This window comes from Manduca sexta, chromosome 28, assembly GCF_014839805.1.
Source record: "Manduca sexta isolate Smith_Timp_Sample1 chromosome 28, JHU_Msex_v1.0, whole genome shotgun sequence".
Classification (NCBI taxonomy): Eukaryota; Metazoa; Arthropoda; class Insecta; order Lepidoptera; family Sphingidae; genus Manduca; species Manduca sexta.
Genome location: NC_051142.1, coordinates 4410352 through 4433442, shown reverse-complemented (window position 1 = coordinate 4433442; position 23091 = coordinate 4410352). Strand labels below are relative to the sequence as shown.

General features: G+C 34.7%; 1 protein-coding gene across 1 annotated transcript in view; it reads right to left on the bottom strand.

Annotated features, from left to right (window-relative positions):
- Positions 1-20327, bottom strand: part of LOC115452042 (GTPase-activating Rap/Ran-GAP domain-like protein 3) — a 99626-nt gene extending 79299 nt beyond the window's left edge. The window contains 2 exon segments of the mRNA XM_037444484.1: positions 19194-19280; positions 19282-20327. Of these exon segments, the coding sequence (XP_037300381.1) occupies positions 19194-19280; positions 19282-19361 (167 nt within the window). The 5' untranslated portion in view covers positions 19362-20327.
- Positions 20328-23091: the final 2764 nt, after the last annotated feature.

Genomic DNA, 23091 nt, shown 5'->3' with positions numbered 1-23091 from the left:
GCGAAACGTATTTGGAAACTTCGCAACTTTAGCACAACACATCGAGCGAGTTAGATAGTGATTGACCTACTCAGAGTTTGGCATGAATTGCCAATCCTGCGCAATGTACGTATATTGTATAGTATCTAAAACTTGGAACAAAATATCACCTTCATGAGTATACTATAGCGTTAAGTTGACAGCCTCGGTGGCGTAGTTGTATTGCATGTCCGGTACAATAGCGCTCTGAGGTCCTGGGTTCGAATCCCGGGTCGGGCAAAGTGATATTTGGGTTTTTCTGCTCAGTATCAGCCCGGAGTCTGGAATTTGTGCCCGATATGGCGATAGGCTCGCCCCTATCACATCATGGGACGGAACATACTTGGCGAAAAGTGGGTGCCCTAGTTGCGCCTCTGCATACCCCTTCGGGGATAAATGCGTGATGTTATGTATGTATGTATGTAATTTAATATCAGAAGCAAAATAATTGCTTAATATAACTATATCTATCCTTACTCTATAAAATCAAACGTCGCAGGTTCAAACCTTTCTCAAGGCAAGAATCATTGAATCTTTGAAGTAATGGATGTATTTACTTTGTTTTAATGGTTTTCAAAGGTGAGAGGTGACTCGTGGGGAGAGTGGATGACTATGCAATGATTTCTTTTCATTCACAGGTGTTGATCTTTCTGAAATTTGGCACAAAGATTAACCCCTCTTGGATTAACGACCCAATAAGTATAGACGGGGTTTTTTCGAGATAGGCCTATCAGACAAGTGAAGCCGTGAGCAACATCTAGTGTAATATATGCCAAAATCCTGTACTTGATAAGTGCTGTAGATGTTAGACAATCGGGTCACATTTAATCCCGATAATCCTGAGATTACGAAAGCTTAATCCGGGAGTGTTGGGATGTTTATAGTATTAAGCAGAGTAGTGAAGGTTCGTAATTAATATAGTAACACTAGGGATTATCGGTAAAGATATAGGTATTAATAATCAACACCAAGGTAACGTCTCTTTAACGACTGCTTCGGTGGCGTGGTTATAATTGTACACGTTACGAGTACGACTACTGTGCTGAGCTCCTGGGTTTGAATCCCGGGTCGGGCCAAAATAATTGTGACACGGTTTTTCCAGCTTAAAACATTACTCAGTCACAGTTCGGAATCAGGAAATTGGCGGTGTGATACCCCCGTGCTTCGGAAAGCACGTTAAGCCGTTGGTTCTGCGCCTGATCCTTCTCCGGTCATGTCGGATTGCCGTCTCACAGAACTATAAGAGTGAAGGAACAGAGAGTGCACCTGTGTATTGCGCACATACTTGTGCACTATAATATTTCCTGCGTACCTGGGTTATCTCCGTTGAGATTGGCCGCTGTGGCCGAAAATTCGGCTAAGATGATTTCATTCATTCATTTAACGTCTGTTTTGTTATTTAGTGGGTGGTATCTGTACAGCGGCGATAGCCTAGTTGGTTGTGATACGGACTGCCGAGACGAATGTTCGCAGGTTCAAAAACCAAGGGCACGCACCTTTGAATTTTCTAAAAATTATGTGTGTATTCTTTGTGAATTATCGCTTGCTTTAACGGTGAAGGAAAACATCGTGAGGAAACCTGCACATCTGAGAAGTTCTCTATAGGAATTTCAAAGGTGTGTGAAGTCTACCAATCCGCACTAGGCCAGCGTGGTGGACAATGGCCTAATCCCTCTCAGTTGTAGAGCACTCCCGTGCCCAACAGTGGGATAGTATATAATATATGGCTGATATTATTATATTATTATCTGTTAATGTCAAACTAATTCCAAACATATGTTATTTGTGATAAAGTATTTAGCAGTGGCGAAGGGTCCATTATAGCCCGATTCTTACCGGCTCCCCTTTCATAATCTGTATAAAATGTAATTATAAATAAAACGATTTCCAGACCACGTTTATGCATATTATTAGTAACAAGCTGTGTCGGATACCTTTTCGGAATATTTTACCATTCGCCACTGATATTCAGTGTTAGCATTTTCGTGTGGATGAAGTTACAAGCAATATTACGGGGCTTGGCCTTGTAATTACAAATTATACGATCTCTATACTGGTGAGATTCGGAAACCAGATAATGAGTGGCCGAAGTGACATAAAATGCAGATGAACTAATTATAATGTAAGAAAGAAGTAACACACTACCTGGGTGTCACATTGGCTACTTTGTACTAAAGTAGGTCGCTGTTATGTCGTGTTAAAGGTGAGTTAAAACTTATTGAGCTAATGATTTTAATTATTATATCTATGTATCTTAATTTATCAGTTGAAGTTAAGAATGGCCAAAACACAAATTGTAGTGAGTGTTGCAGTTTGTACTACGACTCAAAAGTTACAATTTAAATCGTATTTCGAAAATAATAAAACAATGGGAATAATTAATGTTACAAAAAAACAGTTCCAAGAGTCACAACAATTCCCTAAATGTTATTGCAGGAAGGCAGTTATCACGTAGGCGGCGTTCTTACGGCACTCGTTATTGTTCAAAATTCTTTCTTACCGACTGTACTTAAAATTTTCATTTGAATTGCAAATACTTACCTGCCTTTAATATATTTACATTTAAATCAGTTGATATTAATTTCGGTGCCTTACAAAACTGTTTCATTATGCTGAACTTTGGTACTGGATTTTTGTTTGGGCACGAAAGTATTGCTTTATTAATAACGTAAAGGAACCCTTGAAGGCCTGTCTAATGTTAAAATCCTCTTAAAATCTTTCCATGAAAAAATATCGTGTTAAAACGTTTAATTAAATTGTATTTGTAATATATCACCACATATTATAAGATGTAATAATTAATAACGAAATATCGTATTTGTTTTTGCACTACAACACGAAATAATACCAAATACATGATGGTGGACTTTGGATGGACCAGGCTTTCTACCATACCCTGTCAAACTATGGTATATTATCATCAATATTAGTTTAAGGTGGTAGCTCAAGGTCCATTTTCATACATTTTGTTTCGGCTTTAATCTGGGTAACTAAACAAGTATTGGCAAGTAAAGAATTTAAATTCACGTCTAGTTAGTGATTAGTTCTCGCAGTTGAAAGAAAAATGTAAAAATAATTAATAATCATGGATATTTCGGCCTTTAAAATTTAATATGGCGAAATTTTAAAGGCAGAAATATCCATGATTATTAATTATTTTTACATTTTTCTTTCAACTGCGAGAACTAATCACTAACTAGACGTGAATTTAAATTCTTTACTTGTCAATACTTGTTTAGTTACCCAGATTAAAGCCGAAACAAAATGTATGAAAATGGACCTTGAGCTACCACCTTAAGTTAATATTTTTAACAACTTTTTAAAGGTATGATTTAGGTGTGATGCAAAGAATTCTTTCCTATTCTATGTTATAAAGTTATTGTGTATAGAGCTGGTATGCTTATATCATAAACCTGGTACCAATTTGTAAGAAAGACTGCACCTAAGGGAAAACTGTGAACCCTTGGAATTGCCTTTACGTGGCATGTGGACTTAGTGGTTGTTTTCTCATTCGAATCTATATATAGTTAATAGAAAATGGAGTTGAAGTTTTATTTATTTATTGTGTTTATTGATTTAAATGGTTTTGTGGTATATTGTGTAGCCATAGTAATATTGAATTATTAGATACTAGTTTTTGCTGGCGGCTTCGTCCGCGTGAAAGAGTTATTTGGGTTAAATTCCTGCTATGTATTTCCCCGGGATAGAAAGTAGCCTATGTTCTTCCTAGGGCCGCAAACTATCTCTATACCAAATTTAATTGAAATCCTTTGGGTAGTTTATAGCGTATATATGTAGTTTATAGTTTTATAACCGCGTTCGGACAAGCAGACAGATGCGGTGGAGGACTTTGATTTATAATATATTTTTTACAACTTTTTAAAAGGAATAATTCCGTCATACATGATTGTTGCGTAACTTTAACCGTTTACGCAGCGCATGTAACGTAAGCTCTCAAATGGAATAAATCTTGCCCGTTTTTCCATTTTTCATTAATGTTCCGCTCCTATTGGTCTTAGCGTGATGTTGTATTATAGCCTATAGTCTTCCTCGACAAATGGTCTATCAAACACTAAAAGATTTTTTCAACCAGTGGTTTCTGAGATAAGCGTATTCAACAAATTGTTCTGCTTTATATAATAGTACAGATTATCCAAGTATTATTTATATTAAATACGCAAAATATCACACCTTTTCCTCTTTTCAGACGTAGGCAGAACTAAATCACATCCACTTTACGCAAATTGTTCTATGCTATATAATTAAATTATATTTTTATAAACTACATGTATCTAGTATACATCTAGTTATTATGCCACCTTCTATGGACTTTTGATTGAGAATAAATTTTTAATGACATAAGTCCATCGACTAACGATAGAGGCATTTGATACTATCGGCATGTCGATTTATTATTTAGATGTGAACAAGCTTTATTAGTCGGAAGTACATTAGATATTAATCAATGGTGAAGTCAATAATCTTACTATTTTACTTATTTTATAAATGCAAAACTTTATAAGGATAATATTTCAATATTTGTTAGAATAAATACAGATACCGTTTAAAATTCTATGTGAATCATCAATGTTACATCACATAATGCTCAGGTTTTACTGGTAATCAAAAACGCAATGCTATTCAAAAGGTCTGTCATATGTCGAAAACTAAGTACTGTGCCTATGATTTTGCAACTCAATAACTTTCTTAAATCGGTAACTAAATTGTATTGTCTGCTAGAAGTATTAGTATGATTCTGTAAAGTAGCTGTCCAGTGCCGCATGCACAAATCATTGTACGTTTACACATAATCGTAAATGAAGACGCGACTGTAAAGGTTAAAAATTTAAAAGCCAATGGTAGCAAACATTTTGTGTCGCGTTCGCAGTGGCACGATCGTGTTTGCGCGAATGCATGCGGCGCCGCATGGTTAAACACAATGTGTACAATTAAGCTAAAGTGTACTTTGAAAATATTATGTTTCATATTTTCATAAAGGTGTGGACACATCGAGATTTGTATCTTTGTGTTCCTAGAATATAGACGAAAACCTAGATTGCTTAAGCTATATTGTTTGTCTTTCTAACCTCGGTTTTGAATCGTTATAGGTAGAGTTTTTATTTTCATCTGTACTAATATAAAACTCTCAGTAAATAATAGATCGATTTTCAAATGTTTTCAATAATAGGAACCTACATTACTCGTGAGTGTTATAGGCTACTTTTTAATCCCGAAGAAACTCTTCATGTGGGCGGAGACGGAGGCAAAATCTATAGTATATATTATGTATAAATAACTATACTTAATTTTAAATAGTAAATGTGTATGTGAATGTTACGAAAAGAATCAGACTCAATTCGCGCATTGCACAAACATTTGTGCCAGTGTGGATGTCGAACTCGCGAGCTTGCTGACTCATTTCCCGCTGCGTTATGGACGTTACCGTCAAATTCCCAACAAAATAACAAATGTGTATGCACCTTTACACTGTAACCTTTACAGTTTTGCACTGTATATTCGTAGGTGCTTTTAGTGTCTTTACAGCTTTGATGTCTAGTTATTACGTAATTGAATTAAAATAATGAATTTTATAGGTTTTAAACGATGCAATTTAGATTTTTTACATTTATAAATTAAAAAAAAAAAACCTTATTTATCACGTAGGCGATCAAAGTTGTACTTATGATAGTCAAAACAAAGCATAAGAATAATTAATATTATTTCTAAACAACTATTAAAATTACTTATATAACTATGGACATTTTAAATTAGGGATAAAATGTATAATAAAAACAAGGTACAAACCGAAGTAACCAGCTTGGGCTATAGAATGTAGAATGTAAAATGTAAAATGTAGATTCAAATTAAAATAATTTTATGGATTTTGTCGCAGTTTTTAGTTTTATTCTAATTAGGTTTTAGAGAGAATATCTATCTAGTTTACGAAATCAAATTGTTACCGCCTTATATGCTGTAAGGCAGTCCGTGAGAGATATTCATGGTTAATTGTACATTACTCATTATATTATTTGTATCTTTATCAAAGTTTCTATTAATATGTCTCTGATGAATTTACATGGCACGTGCAACGTATGTAATAATAAGACATCTGCATTTATAATGGTCTTCGTAATAATGAGATCAAGACAAGACGTGAAATACTAAAAATAAATCAAGCATCTCGACAGACCGTTCAAATAACATTCTCATAAAATTAATATTTCTGCATATATGGGAAACATTTCAGTACACTTTAACATTAAAATATCAACATCTATTAATTTCTAGAAATAGGTATCACGTTCGAAACTGCTTTTATTGCAAAAGTTATGATTGAAATAGTTGCTTAACAGTGAGTTTAGATATAATTCAGAGGTCTGGTTCACATAGCTCTGAGAATAGTGGTGTCGGTGTTTATTAAAATTAGTAGAAATTGAAATTCTTTATTAATATCTCATGATTATGCAAAGGCCTACAACGACTCATAATTTTCACAATCCATCACGTTACTTGGGCGGTTGCCATTGATTAGTTTGTAGCTAGCGGGTTGCACATAAGCAAGGTAATGTAAGCTTATTGGCCATTGAATATAATCATTAAAAATGTTCACTTACCAATATAAAAAGTAATGCTTACGAAATCAATACTAATCTACAAATACTCAGTAATTACTTTACTAGCGAAGAGTTTTTGTTTTTGCTAAAAGCAAACGAAAATTAAAAAATATATATATTTCAAAACAACTCAAAACACTAAGTTGCTGTTGTTGTTGTTGCTTTAACTTTTTTTTAAAATGAAGATCAACATTTCAAATATTGCATTACGTAGGCTTAATCTATACTTATAATAAATCTGTACAGAGGTCAATTCTGTACATGAAATATATTTCCAAAATAACTATCAGGGGGTGATTAGGGATCGATACTGATGCCAAAAATGCAATTAGTAAAATTTTTGTCTGTCTGTCTGTCTGTATAACCGTTATAGAAACAAAAAGTACTCGACGGATTTTAACGCAACTTGGTACAATTATTTGTCATACTCCTGTGTGGTTATAGTATACTTTTCATCACGCTACAATTAATAGGAGCAGAGCAGTGACGGGAAATGTTGGGAAAACGGGAGAAGTTACTCCATTTTTTAAGCTACCGTCGCGTGTGCAACCTTAATGGTTAAAGCTACACAGAAATCATGTATGACGGAAATGTTCTCTTTAAAATTATGTAAAAAATATCCCACGACAGCATATGTCTATCTTTTATGGTTGACTCACAATAATTCGTGTAACACCCGATAGCTTAGCAGTTCGAAGCTTTCTCATTATATTTGTCTACTCTTACGTTTATAACACTCTCAGTAATGCCTAATTAAAAAAGTTAACATTATTAAAGATTCCATAAAAAAGAATCATAGAAATCGGTATAGAAACACCAAAGTTATACATGAAATACGCTAATAATAAGCCATCACGCGTGAATACTGAATCATGCTATATGCTTCCTTCGATTACACCAGGATCCCATCATCAGACCCTGACCGGACTATCGGACCACCTGCATACTACCATACATTAATAATTAATTTTTCACATAAATGTGACGTAAAAAGACCAATAAGGCCACTATATACTATAAAAATTGTACAGAAAAGCTATGTTGGGTGACCGCCAACTTCCGCTGCATGTTGCTGAGTAATGAATGAGGGTTCGCAGACAGGCCAATCAATTGCAATGAATAAGTTTTTGAAAACCCTCGATAAGATACAATCAGCTGTTCAGCAGATATTGGAAATGTAAGCGGAATTGGTGAACGTGGTCTAAGTCACGTTTGAAACGATGTTACAATCTGTTTACGTGTTTTAGTTATCCAATACTGCTTAAAATCATGGCAATATCGATGGAATAGATAACATGTCGGTATCTCTATCTCGGTATGAAATAAATATTTTATACATAAGACAGTTTTTATCTTATAGTAGTTTTTGCTCGCGACTTCGCCCGCGTGAAAAAGTGCCGCTTTATATTTCCCCGCAATTAAAAGTAGCCTGTAGCACTCAGGAACGATGAAGGTACTAGTTACCTATTACTGAAAATGAAAATTCAAAATCGTTTTAATAGTTCCTGAGTTTAGCGCGTTTAAATAAACAAACAAATTCTTCAGCTTTATATATTAGCATAGATTTAATAAATGAATACACTTATTAATATTATAATCGTTTGTAAAGCAGTGGACTAAAATGTAGGTTGATGATAGTTATGTTTCGTAAATATGTTTAGACGTTTATATATTAGTAGTAGAAACTATTGAAAGGATTTTAACGAAATGTGGTACAAAAACAGACTATGATATTGGATTACCATAGAAGCTACTTTTAATCACGGTTCATACAACATGGACACAGACCACACCAATTCAGTGGCTACGGCATAATTGTTATTTGCCTAATTATTTGTATTCCTTAATTTCTATGTTGGTTCTTTGCTTTAAGAATTTCTTGAGCAATTGCATGACATTTTACGAAAACGTAGAATACGGTGCATATAACTTAGGAGATAAGCGTAGCATGGCAGCAGGAAATGAACAGGTTACGTAACGTCCATAATTCATTCGTCTAAGTCACATTAGGACACTAGGACATTACGTTAAATTGAGAACTTAAAAGTGTTTGTAATTTCTTAATACGTTTATAATTATAGTGCATAATACCTATAAATTATACTGTTAAATAAAATAAGTGTAATGCAAGAACTCACAACCCATCAATTGATATTAGTAAGGTATAGTATAATTAATATATTATATTAAATTAGGATCTAAATTGTTTGCATATTCCTGGTCACAACACAGTCAAATACTTTGGAGTTAACCGAATACACTATGTCTAAAATTGTAAAACGAAAACGCAACGACCTTTGCAAATGAACGAACATTTTTGTTCATAATTATGTAGACTCTCGTAGGCACACCTACAGTCGCGTCATTATTTTAATTTGAATAAAACTTAATGAGGAGACACGACCTTCAGTCACATTCTTTTTATACAACTGGACGGCCAGACGAGTCGCGCGCTTGACGGTAACTGTAACCATGGAACGAGCCAGAAACTGAACTCTGCAACACTATATGCATTGCATCGAGCGCTTCATTGGGTATTAGATGTTAAACCTTACAGTGTCGAGCAATTATATTTTTTTTTTCTTTTTTTTTTTTTTTTTTTTTTTTTTGGTTCACAAAACTGGGTACAATATTAATTTTAAAACATATAAAGTAGTACATGCGATAATAGGGTACGTAGCAATAACATTGTGCCCTTCTAGATGTGAACACTACATGCGAAATGGGCTTGCGTTTACTTAAATAAGTCAGTCAAAATACTGATTAGATTTGTGATTAGTGATAGTATCACTGCTTAGACTCTAAAGTGCATATAATACACGTATTTTTTTTTTTTAAATGAGGCTAAAGAATCAAGGCGGAACACATCTATATCACCGTGAATATTGTTACATGCAGAGATCATTCGGTAAATAGGGGAATGCTGGCCCAGGTTTGTTCTTGCGACAGGATGATAAAAACTTTTTCGATTGCATAGACGACTGTTGGAACGGGGTACAGTAAATTTTATACGTTCTAGGAATTCGGGGAGGTCTACATGGTAATGTATAAGTTTATATAAAAACATTATATCTGCTATCTTTCGACGTGTAACTAAAGATTCCATTTTGTAATACGAAAGACGTTGGTCGTATGATTGAAATTGTGAGCATCTGTTGTCACTATACGCGAGTTGGTACAAAAGCGTTTCTGTATGCGTTCAATCCTATTAATATGGACTTGATACACTGGATTCCATACATTGCTGCAGTATTCCACAATGCCACGAACTATTGTATTATAAATAAGGATTGTTAGGCTCGGTTGTCTAAAAATTTTCATTTGGCGATTGATAAAACCAGATAATTGAGAGCATTTGGCTGTAATATTATCTACGTGGAATCTAAAGCTCATAGCACTGTCGAGGATAACCCCCAAGTCGCGTATAGTTTTTACTTCAGTTAGTGGGATATTATTTATGTAATAAGTTGTCTGACTAGGATGTTTTTTTCGTGAAAATTTTATATGGTAACATTTATCTAAATTCAGAAACATATGATTTTCAGAACTCCACTTTTGTACATCATTTAAATCGGTTTGAAGAATAAGTTCGTCTGACTGAGTATGTATAGTGCGATATATTTTTAAATCATCAGCGTATAATTTAAATTTCGATCGTATTACATGCTTTATGTCATTTATGTACACAAGAAAAAATAAAGGACCCAGATGAGAGCCCTGAGGAACTCCTGATGGAACTGTACATACCCGAGATTTGAAACCACGTATACAAACCAATTGAGAACGATTACGTATATATGATTCGCACCATCTAAGTAATGACCCGTGAATGCCCATATCAGTTAATTTGCATAAAAGATAGTCATGATTGACTAAATCAAAGGCTTTTCTAAAGTCAGTGTATATCGCGTGTACTTCACCACCACTATCCATTTCATCTAAAATATCCGACACATAATCAACCAGGTTGGTATTAGTAGACCTACGAGGCAAAAAACCATGTTGATTTGAGTCTAATAATGGCCGGAAGTGAGCAAGTAATTTTTTATTGACAATTGCTTCTAAGACTTTCCCAATTGCAGACAAAATGGATATTGGACGGTAATGGACAATATTATCCAGATTACCTCCTTTATGAATGGGAGTCAAATGTGCTATTTTCCACTGTACAGGAAAAACTCCGGATCGCAATGAATGATTGAAAATTATCGTTAGAGGCTTACTTAAGTTACACGCACATTTTTTAAGAAAGATAGGTGGAATCGAATCGGGGCCTGGTCCTTTGTTCACATCCAGTTGAAGAAGTTGTTTTAATACCTCGTCTTCTCTAACTATACACATATTGTATGGAGTACCATGGAAGAAATTATTATAATGGGATGTACGATGATTAGTAAAATTTGAACTGCTGACGTTTAAATAAACACTTTGAAAATGCTTTGAAAATAACTCACAAATCCGTTGTCCTCCCTTTGCTTTTTCGTCATGCAAAGTCATTATGTTAGGTAAAGAGGCACTATTCTTAGAATTGTCTTTAAAAATGTTCCAAAAGTATTTGGGTCGAGTTTTTAAGTCACTGACTGCTTTCTTTTTAAAATCATTGTAGCAACTTACTATTAATAAATCACAACGTTTTCTGGTAACATCGTATTGTAATTTGTCCATCATATTGCCATATTTTTTAAAACGTGCATGATATTTAGCCTTATTTCTTAAAGCTTTCAATAAAGGCCTCGAGAACCAAGCCGGATAGCAATTATTGCGCGGTCTACGGAGTGGAGTATGTTGGTTAATTATAGGATTAAGAATGTTATAGAAACATTTGACATTATGATCAACAGGATGTGTACTGTGAAGTATTGCAGGCCAGTTCACTAATTTTAGGTCATTATTAACAGCCTCATAATTGGTTTTGTAGAAATTAAGTGACATATCTGACGAAGATTTAATTGTAGTATTGCATGAATTTTCAATAGTTATGTCAAGTGGTGGATGATGTAAATCAGGTGTTACAAAAAAGTTATCCGCGCGCTCGACTGTGATGTGAGGAGAGCCTTTGCTTAAAACTAAATCAAGTATTCTGTTATTAATGTTTAATATTGTATTGTTTTGCTGTAGATCACAATAGGCCAACGTATCCAAGAACAAATTAGACAGACCACTTTTAAGAGGTTCTAGAGCTAAAAGAGGTGAACTTGGACGTTGACGCCAATCAATTTCCCCCATATTAAAATCTCCAACAACGAGGAAGAGGGGTTCAACGGCATTTAAAGTTTTATTGGATTTGACATAATCGATGAGTTGCGTCATATTTTTAAGAAATATGTCTACGTAGTCATGGTTGACGGGGGGTGGTATGTACAAGGTGCAAATATTAATGGTTACCTTGCCTATTTTCAAAGAGAGCCAAAGATCTTCACAGGGCGTTTCCCAATTGTTACGACGTGACACTTTATGTTTCTTAAGGACACCAACGAGGACCCCACCGCCATCTCTCTTATTTATATATGTACAGGTTGATGATCTGTCACGACGAAATACATCATAACGATGATCAAATAGCTCGTAATCAAATACTCCATCATTCAGCCAAGATTCCGTTATGATTATAACATCGTAATTGTTCTTTAAAACCGAGACATAAAAATCCTCCGCCTTGGTTCTTAAGCCTCTTACATTTTGATAATATATATTTAGTTTGAAGGTGATTTAAAACAGTTTTAAGTAACATATAACCAAATGAAACAATAAAAAACAAAAAACATATAAATAGAGCGAAGTGAAGTATTATATTAACAAAGTTTTTGTAAGCAATCCGTTGTTCTGATTAATATGTGGTCGGTAGTAATTTCTTTACGCACGAAGATACGTCCATTTCGTACCCAAACAAACTTGTAACCCTTTTCTTTGGCTGCCACTCTAGTAGCAGCGTGAAGTTTTTTGTTTTCAGGGGATAGATGCTCGGTCAAGAAAATGGGGAGTTGCTGACCTGAATATCCAATATGCGTAGTATTCAACTTGATGTTATTGCTGTTCCTATTAAAAATTTTAACCGAAGCCAGAAAATTGTCTCGTGTGCGCTGGCTATTTAATTTAACAACGATGTTGCGAGGACGACTCGATTCAGGATTCAACTTAGCAACTCTATGAAATGCCATTATATTGTGTTCTTCTAAATCAAAGGCTACAGTTTTGCTTATGTTTTTGACAACATTGAGCAAATTTTCGTTTTTACGTTCTGGCACACCCTGAATTTCGATGTTGTTTTCCTCGCGTGTTGTTCCAATTGTACGATTTTTGTGTTCAATTCTGTTATCTTGCTTTGCATTGTAGTATTCTGTGCAATCAATTCCGACGTGGAACTTTTAATTTTGTCGTTAAGTTTTAAATTATCATCATGATATTCAGAAAGGAACTGAATAGTATTTAAAGCTTCATTCAATTCCTCTCGCATTTGAGCATATTTTGCATTCAAATTACTCACATCTTTTTGCACTTGAGATAGCATGCTGTTGAATTTTTCAAAGGTGGAGTTTTGATTATCAAATTTATTTAACATCTCAGTACGCAGATTGCGAATTTCATCCAAAACACGATCTTCATATATGCGAGGAGACACAACATTATTCGAACGATCCTTTCTTACTTTTTCGTGCGAAGCTGTGCCTTCTGCACCTACAGGGTGGGTATTCAGGCAGCTAGGGCATATCCATTTAGATCGAGGTACCGTTAAGTCGAGACTAACACACTCTTGATGGTAGTTATTACAACAGTTAATGTTGGTACATTTGATACGTTTGTGTGTTACTAGAATATTAGACCTGCATTCCGAGCATTGCACCATTTCGATTTGTGGTTATTCTAAACTCGAATAAAAACGTGTTTAAAACATAAGCCAATCTCAGTGTGGCAGTATAATAGTACATAAATAAGCGGTTCGTCAAATTCGCACCGTAATAAAAGCCCACGTACTGTGATTCGTGCGGTAGACAGTTATTAATGTCAATTTGCACACCAATAAAAGCCCCGAGGTGAGGGTAGGAACGTTGATTTACTAAATGCTTCTCAGTAACTGGTAAAGATGATTTGTTCGTAAATCTTCCGCAGAGAGCACCGGTTTTTAGCGAATTCACCACATATATCAATTAAATTATGATATAGCTTCCAAAGTTAAACATTACACATATTGGCTACAATGTGTCCCAAAGCAGACTTTGCCTGTACACTACTGCTTCGATATAAAAAAAATTATCATGCGATTTGCGAAGTACATACCATCACGTAGCAAGATAGTATTCATATTGTTAATTTGTTTTTTTTTAAATTCTACGCAAATCGCATGATAGAATTCAAATTTATATTTGTTAGTTTATTTGTTTTGACTATGGTAGGTATAAATTATGTCTACATCTATTAATTGTAGTACTCGCATAATAATTAATACGCCGAAAAACAAAAAACTAGAAGAAACACGTTTATGCGAAACACTATTCAGTAATATCTGGTTTATTTAAAACTAATAGCTATAAAATTTTCGGTCAAGGCGAAATCGTCGACACGGAAAATTTAATATGAACCGATCTAAGAAGGAGGATCTCGCTAAATTAAATCACCTAATAACGACTCTCAATTAACAGTCAACGTAGAACGTGACATAGCACGTAATTAAATCCTTAATTACTTGGAAGACACGACAGCCAATCCTAAACAAGCTATTTGAACTGCTTAATACAAAATCTGGCGTAACAATTACCGAAACGGTACCATGTAGGTCAAATAAACCCGGTTTTGCGGCCTCGATCGTCTATTTCCAAGTAAGTTTATGGCGCGACCCTCCCTTTAGCATTTTAATTACGGCTCTAGTCAATTAATAGTACGTTTACCGCAATGAAAAGCTGTTTCCGCTTAGCCGAATTATAAGGATAAGTCGACTGTGAAACACTTTTGCCTTTTGAAACGTAGCTTCAATATTTACTTCGCCATGGTCCTCAAATTAAAGTTACTCGGATTATTCGGACGTAGTTATAACCGTTACGTAACGGTAGCGTTTTGAGACATGGCATTAAAAGTGCCGAATAATATGCTATAAAGCAAATCAAGGTTGCATGTTGTCTGGAAGAGTTTAAGGGCACCTTTGTCATTTGGTAAGGTGTTGTGGAAGGCCAACGTACATGAAAAGTCTATAAAGGTTATATAATTAAGATAAAGAAAACTACAAAGCCTAAAAAGTAGACATAGCATAGAGAGTAAGAATTTCGTGATTGTACAATATGCAAATGGCGTATCATGACCTGCCTAACAGCGCTCGCAATTGGCGCCAAGCACTCGATGCAACATTTATTTTTATTGCGCTTTATTTACGGAAATCACATCGTAATAGTAACTTGTAACCCGCCGGCGAAACGAAATGTTCCAAATGTGGAAGAAGGGAAAATAATTCACGCTCTAAGTGTATCATCCGACAGTTATTGGGTTAAGATGGGTATTTATGTACCGCGCCCAAATATAGTTTTGGTTAGAATTTTTATAAAATATTATTTTCTTAGAATTTTTTTACACAATGTGGATTTCTTTTGTTAATATGTGATGAAGTAAAGGATTTTGGTACTTATATGACCTGGCTTATGCTCTAGAAAAGTAGAGCAAATTTTCCGAAATAAGAGTGTAAAAATTAATTATCTTATTCGAGGACTACATCCCTAGCCTCCTGTTAGTGAAAGATTTTTTAAAATCGGTTATTAATTTCGTATTTTCAAATAAAAATTTGCAAATTACATTATTATGAATAATGTAGTTCGCGAAGACGCACTTTATTACTTTTTGACCAGGAGTGTCGCGGGGTAAGGGAACTGATATTATGATCATATCTTTCCATCACTAACGTGATATTGCGCTATCCCCGAAGCTATTCACCGTGTGCACGCATAGCTCTCACGCAAAGTAAGCGATTAGGCGAAAATAGTGGGGCTCGTTATTGTGGAAAGTAATATCTAAACTATAATATTTAACTACTACTACTGTACGTTAATACTTACATATTAAAATCATCATACATATTCTTGAGCCGCATCTCGGAAAAACAATAGTCGAGTGTTTCACTCACTTGAAAAATACTCCCCTACTTTACCTTTTCTCATTCTTGTTTCGCTGAAACAGCTGGGCCTTGAAAGGATAATTATTGCTGCCCTATACAAACTTCAAGAGTACTACCGATAAAAATCTGGTAGGGAAAACTCGACAAGTTTATTTTTCATTCAAAGTTAAGATTTGTTATAAACTTCTTGATATTCTACGATAATGAAGGTAAATCGTTAAGATCGCAGAAGTAAAGTAAAATGGGAATATATATAATGAAGTTTTGAATTATATTACGATAGTTGTTATTAATGGATCAAAGATTACATAAAATTGGTTATAAAAATTTGTAGGTACATAGCATAGATCTGCTTTCATTATCATGTATATAAGCCGTCGTGGTATTGTAGGTATTGGACAAGTGTAGGCACAACACACATTTGCATTTTCTACATTAAATATTCAGACGATAACGTTTGTGCAGCTAGCCTGAAGACATGAAGGCATGTTAATATCCTTGTTTTGCGAGCTTTACGACCACCACCCGTATCTTAGTAGAGGAGAGAAGTTAGCTCGTTGCATTTAACAACAGATTTGACCTAAATGTCTTCCCACTGTCACTATTACTGAAATTACTTGGTTTCTTGCCTGTTATAAGAGTGATTTTATATAACAAAGATTTCTTAGAATTTATTGGCCATGTTATAGAAACAATTTATAGTAAATCGATAATCGATAAAGTAGATTGAAGTTCGTACCCTAACACAGATACGGAATCCGCTGCAAGAGGGCGGAAAACGGCATGTCTAGACAGTGGTTTTTATTTTTATAATACGGCTCAATAAAACCACGGCATTAAAAGGATTATTGATCGTGATTGGTTTGCTGGCCTGTAAAACAGCTTGTATAGTGATTGCTTTCGAAAAACGTTTCATGTCAATGACATTCTATGAGTGTAAATTACACTCACAGTCTCTGTAGGAGATATTAAAACTTAGGTAAAGTTAAAAGTTGTGGAGCAACCTTTGCACTTTTAAAATAATATTTCTGTTATCTATGGTTTAAGGACAAACAAATAAGAAACTTGTTTGAAATACCCGTCCGTTTGGTAGCTGGTAGCACTCAGCCTTTAAGTTTGCCGTTGAATGTCAATACTCAACATTGACCGTATTCCGGTCCTAACGCAGTTCAAATATTGTAACAGCAAATGCATTTTATTGGGAATCTTTTTTTCTAAAACGTCTCACTGGTATAGCGGTGTATTTGAGCTCTGAAGTTTGGGTATCTGGATTCGATTATCAGATGTCGTCAGTTGATTGTACCAGGCGAAATACTCAAAATGGCAAAATCGAGCGGCCAATATTTGGCTTTCATACAATTCCTAAATTATTAAGTTAAACGACTTAGTTGAAGAATCAATCAACTACCGATTAGTTTAACAAATAGTCTAACCAACCTAAAATAACTCTAATCACATATCTAAATTATAATACGGATATAAATATAATTTTTAAATACACTTGTGTTCAAAAACTTGGTATAATTTTAGATTACCAGCAAAGGCTTTATAAAACCCATACACATTCAGTGAGTCGGAACACGCCGGCCATACGTTATTCGAGCTTAATGGCAGGTGATTTTTCATTGATATCTATTCCTTCGTGAAGAATCGTTTTTACTATGTATATTAGCTCAATTTATTACGTTCTTTGTTTTCGTTCGTCCGTTTTTTACTTACCGCTTTTATAGCTGCAGAGGAGAAGCCACAACTAGGGCACCAACCGCTTGCCGATATTATGTGATGGTTGGGGCTTAACCTTTTGTCATATCGGCACAAATTCAAGACAATTCAAGTGTCTCAATCTGAATCGAAATACGGACAGAAATTTTGTTTTCCCGACATGGAAATCAAACTCAGGAATTCCCTAGTCACGGCCTAAAATTACTCTGCCCTTAGACCATTTTATTATCTATTTTGGCATTGCTTCATTTTGAGGGTCGATCAATATGCACAGCTTGATAAAACGAACAATAAAGTTGTAGACTCGTTTGTAAATAGATCCCAATACATTTCCGCGCAACTGTACATTTACACCTCAATAATTATAAAATCCCTTTCAGTAGTAGAGGCCACTGCTCAATAGTGGGACAGTATATAATACAGGGCTGATATTATAATTATAATATATGTACGATACGAATGGATAACGATTGTAAGACGCTACACGAAAATTTCGCGCACATTTTCAATGACGCGGAAGTGATATTGATAAATAGGCTCTCGAGCATTAGATTGCAAAATATGTAAAGCTATATTTCTAAAGATGAACGTGAAGAATATATTAAGGAGTATGCTAATGGTATTCAGTATATTATATAATTCTATGGATTAGGCGTAGTAGAATATAACAAAAAAATGTTGATTAATGTAATAGATAAGGAAATCCCAACTAGAGAAATCAAGTATAGACAGATTTAAAAACTAAAAATTGTTATACAACGTCATGTTATCATGTAACCGAAGAAGATTTACAAATTATTTAATGACCGTCAATCCATTGCGCGACCCAAAAGAGAGCGTCGTCGATATAAAAGAGTATTTGCATTCAAATATTCAAAAAGGCTATAAAACACTACCTAGTTTAAAAATATTAATAAAATAAATACCACAATATAACACAATAACAGATACATTGTTTATTTAAAAATTGAAAGGATAGTCAATATCGATTCAGTTAGATATAAAAAAACAGCGAGACATTCAATATACAAATTCCTATTCTCAAAACGAAATATTTTTTATCGGTAATCTAAGAAACAAAGGAAAAGGGTAACGTGTGGAAATGCCTCTCGTATGATATATTTATAATACCCGATTTCAACACATTTTGGTGAAATTATAAGTCTTGATTAAATAAAATTGTAATATTACAGTGCTTAAAGGTAGACAGGAGGTGTGCAACTAGGGATAGGTAACTTTTATGTAAACCCGACGAAAAAGATTGGCGAGAGAGAAAGATTTCTGTACTTCGATTGAAATCTATCCTAAATATGATAATAGGCGCCTGTTTTCGTATCGTGGGATAGAAATATGGCTGCTCAATGGCGGAAGCTGGTTCAGATAGACTCAGCATGTCAAAATAAGCGCGCACAATTTCGGTTTCTTGGCCTTATTAATTTGATAAATGTTTTACCACTTTACTGTTACAGAATATACAACAGGGTATTCGGCAACACGTAGCGTACTTTTACGCATATGATAGACTAATTTCGATTTAGTACAATGAAAGCGTTGTCACGGATTAGAGCTTATATTAAAACCAGCACTATGCAGTATTCTGAGGTAAAACGCGCCGCTCCGAATGCTAGATTGATCAGTAATTGTATAACGAGGCTACAATCTTTTTATCCAACAAAGTCATTATGCAGCTAGAACAGTAGTAGCCAGAGTAGATGCATATAACTATGAAATATATTGTAACTTACATAGCGCTACTGGCCCGTCTATGCAACAACTGCAGCAGACTGCCGTCTCCTGCAGAGGAGCAGAGGCTGCGGGAGCGCGCGCGCCGCCTCCCCCTCCCGCTCGTTGCGCTCGCGCCAGCGCGCCATCAGAGACTCCAAGCAAAGCATCGCACCACCATCGCACACCATTCGCTTCTTTATCTTCTCCACCTTCGTTAATTCCTTTTTCAAAATTAAGTTCTTGAATGCTTTTTATGATTCTTTTATTCATCAGTTAGAGGTAGTCGATCACTTGTGTAGTAAGTACACAAAATCAGTTTTTAATTAGTTTTAACACAGTTGCTGTATAAAAAATGTCAAAGAAGCCCTTTATTCATTAGCTTGTCTCCAGTGCCACACTTAATTAGCTTATTTGTGAGTCACGGTTGATTAATCTTTTAGCAAACTTTCTGTGCGTACAAAGTGGTTCTTTAGTTCATTACGGAGTTTTTCAACTGTGCCTAGTTCATTAGTAACTGGCAGTTAATGGCATTACACTTAATAATTCAAAGGTTTTTGTTCGTTGTAATTTATGACTCGTTATATTTGAGTTATGTTTTACATACCTAAATATTATATTTGGTTGATCTATTACATAAACGTTCCACGTATGCGTTAACTTAACTTCAAGGTTCTTACGTGACTAGAAACGGGCCTGTCTCGCAAACTGCAGCTAAATTATTAAAACATTCAATTAAAAAAATACCATACAATTAAATCACTTCAATTTTAAAATAATTATAATCTTTAGTTGGACGACTAGTTGAGACAATTCTTGTCGGTAGGGACGGGTACACTAAAATTCTCAAAAATAATAATAAGTTAATATTTTGCACCGTCAAGTTACAATCCGTATAGGGTCAGTTAATCACGTTACACTTATGTGATAGAGAAGTCAGCACATTAAGTCAGATTTACACAGGGCGACAATCACATTAGTAAGTAGGGCAAACTCGCTCCACCACGCGATAGCCTAGGCCTGCCAACTTGCACATCGTTAGTAAAGTGTACATATATTTGTGTATAACCGCGTGACACAGAGTTTAATGTTGAATTGTTTATAAGAAGTTTCCCGCGGGTCCGGAGCGCGGCTGTGGACGCGTCGCGTGCGGGAGCCTGTTTGGAACTGACTACTGCCGTAGCTGAGTTCGCCGCACAGTGTTGACTACGGCGACTCCGGCCACGAGCTACGACTGTAACGCTACTTCCCGTAGCGGATATTTGCGCAGTGACTTTGACTCGTGATAGAAAGTTTTGTTGTTTATTTTGTAAATCACCGCGTCCGTAAATAGCGTCGGTGTGTCTGCATTCATTTGTTTGCCGTTGAGTCATTTGGTGTCAACTGTCAATACTTCCGATATGAAGTGACTAACAATAATGCTCGTCATTAAATATATATTTGCAGTCTTAAATTGATTTTAACATAATAATATATTTATTTAGCACAAAACTTTTCTGACAGCTTTTTTCGCACAAAATTACTCGTTTAGGACAACTATTTAAATCAAAATGTTTTCTGAAAAGTTTTTGCCTTAAAAATGTTATTGTTGTATATAATGATAGTGGTATAAAATGTAGCTGTAACTGTAAAGTGCAGTGCAAGTTGTGAAACCGACAATAACCACCTCACAGAGCGAGCCTGACTCGGCATTCAATTTTCCGCGATAGCAAAACAAAATTCGCATCATGTAATACGGAAGGTGAGACTGCGAGTTATATTATAAGCTGGATGTCATACTGAACGTGGCACATTTGACATCATGCAGTGTTCACGTATTTTGTATTGTGGCATCTTTATTGACCAGTGGCGAAGGGTGAAATTTACCGAAAAGAAACCTGGCATAATATATAAATACTAATATGCAAAATGCGGTAGCAAATTATTCTAATGATAATTCGATTTTATATAAATTACTAAAGGAAATCCGGCAGGAATCGGGTTTAATTTGGACCTTCCGCCGCTACTATTGATATAACATAACATGAGAAGGACGGAGAGGATCTTACACTCCGCCAAGCTTATATCTATCCCATTGGGTCATAATAGGCAATCTTCTTTGCATGTCGGCCAAATTCCATTTCTGACCACACATATGACTTGTGAGCTATTCCTATCAAAATTCTCATTTTTAGTTGCCCCATTGGTAATTTAAATGTTTGTATGATCCGTAAACATTTGTTTTGGATGTTGTGGGACTAAAGTCCGTTGTAACTGTTTCCAACGATATAAGACTTGTATTTGATATGGTGCGAGGACTGCGTAAAACTGTCTGATGTGTTAATAAAAAATATTCTTTGTCATAGTGCCGGGTCAGCGAACTAATGGTTAACCACAGATTAATTGTATAGGTATATTACTTTGTATTATGACACATACAAATGAGTTTTATGCAAGTAGAGTGTGTTTTTACGTATTGTGCTCTAACCGCAACGACTTGTATTTGTTTTATTGTGAAATATTTTTTTTTTATTCAATGACAAAAATAGCAGACTATTAAAATCTTAATAAAATATTCTTAAGCATAATTCTGACGTTTCGAATTATCATAAATGCATAGGTCAAAATTACTATACAAAAGGTGATGTAAATTGACCCCAACGAAATCCTAACATCATTTGTCAATATAATTAGACGCTCAGTAATGAGATACCTACATATATAAAGAATTGATTTCATTACATTATACTGGCCTTCACAATTTTAACGAAAACATTAACTATCAAAATTAATTAGTGATTGACAAATCAGTATCAACATTAACATATGCTTGTCAGCGATACATTCACAAAATAATCACCTACAAGGATAAATATGGCAATAGAGAAGTATTAGTATTTAATTTACATAGTTCACATGTGATGACAAATACTATCAGTCCGTTATATATATGAGTAAACGTATACATGTATCTATAATGAGAGATTTATAGAGTGTTAGCTGTTGCAAATGAAATACGTGCTTCGGAACAAATCAAATGCATTTTAACTCTGCACCGATCCAACTTTATTGAACGGGTTTAAAATGAGTGTATTTGCTTTAAATGGCGTGGAAATATTAATTCTTATTTTGTGTTCGTTATGCTATGAACAAACAAGGCGATTGGCAAAGACAAGCCATTTAATCCAAGCTATTGTCTATTCATCCAATTATTAGTTACTTCATTGCTCTGTTTGGTTACATAACTCCTACCTACTCCTATACTTCACGTGCTAAGCAATTAGTTGGACGTAAATTATTTTTCAAACGGTAGATCTATTCCTTCTTTTTGACTAATCATAATGTTGATTGTTTACTGGATAAATGTTCCAGGTTCAAGGTTTGACATTTTTAACATTAGGAACATTTCATTCTAACAAAGAAATCAAACAGCTCCTTATATGCATACAAATCTAACAGTTTCCAATACAACTATTTCCAATAAAACTTCCATCGAACAAAAGATACCTACACATAGAAACTGATACCTTTGTAAACATTTCAAACAGTAGTTTCAGACTAGAAATCGGTGTTCTAAGAATGTTAAAGAGAAGACTGGAACGGATACGCTGCAGTTATACTCGATACCACTTACAACTTTAACTCCGACCGTTAGTTATGGACTATCTTGTTTTAAATTCCCTAGAGGTAAAAATCACTTTGAATGCTACATGTTTAGATTTTATTTACAGAATATTAGTAGTGATAAAAGAAACTATTTGATGGTCGGATTTGTTTAAAATATGTTTTTTTGACAATAGAAAGGCTAAGAAATATACCCATGAAAAATTATAGGTAGATCGACACAAACGTGCATTATTACTTGTCCCATTATTTAAAAATGACATGGTGCTGTAATTTCTTTCGTAATCACTGTTAATAAAGCAGTTTTTTATACGGACT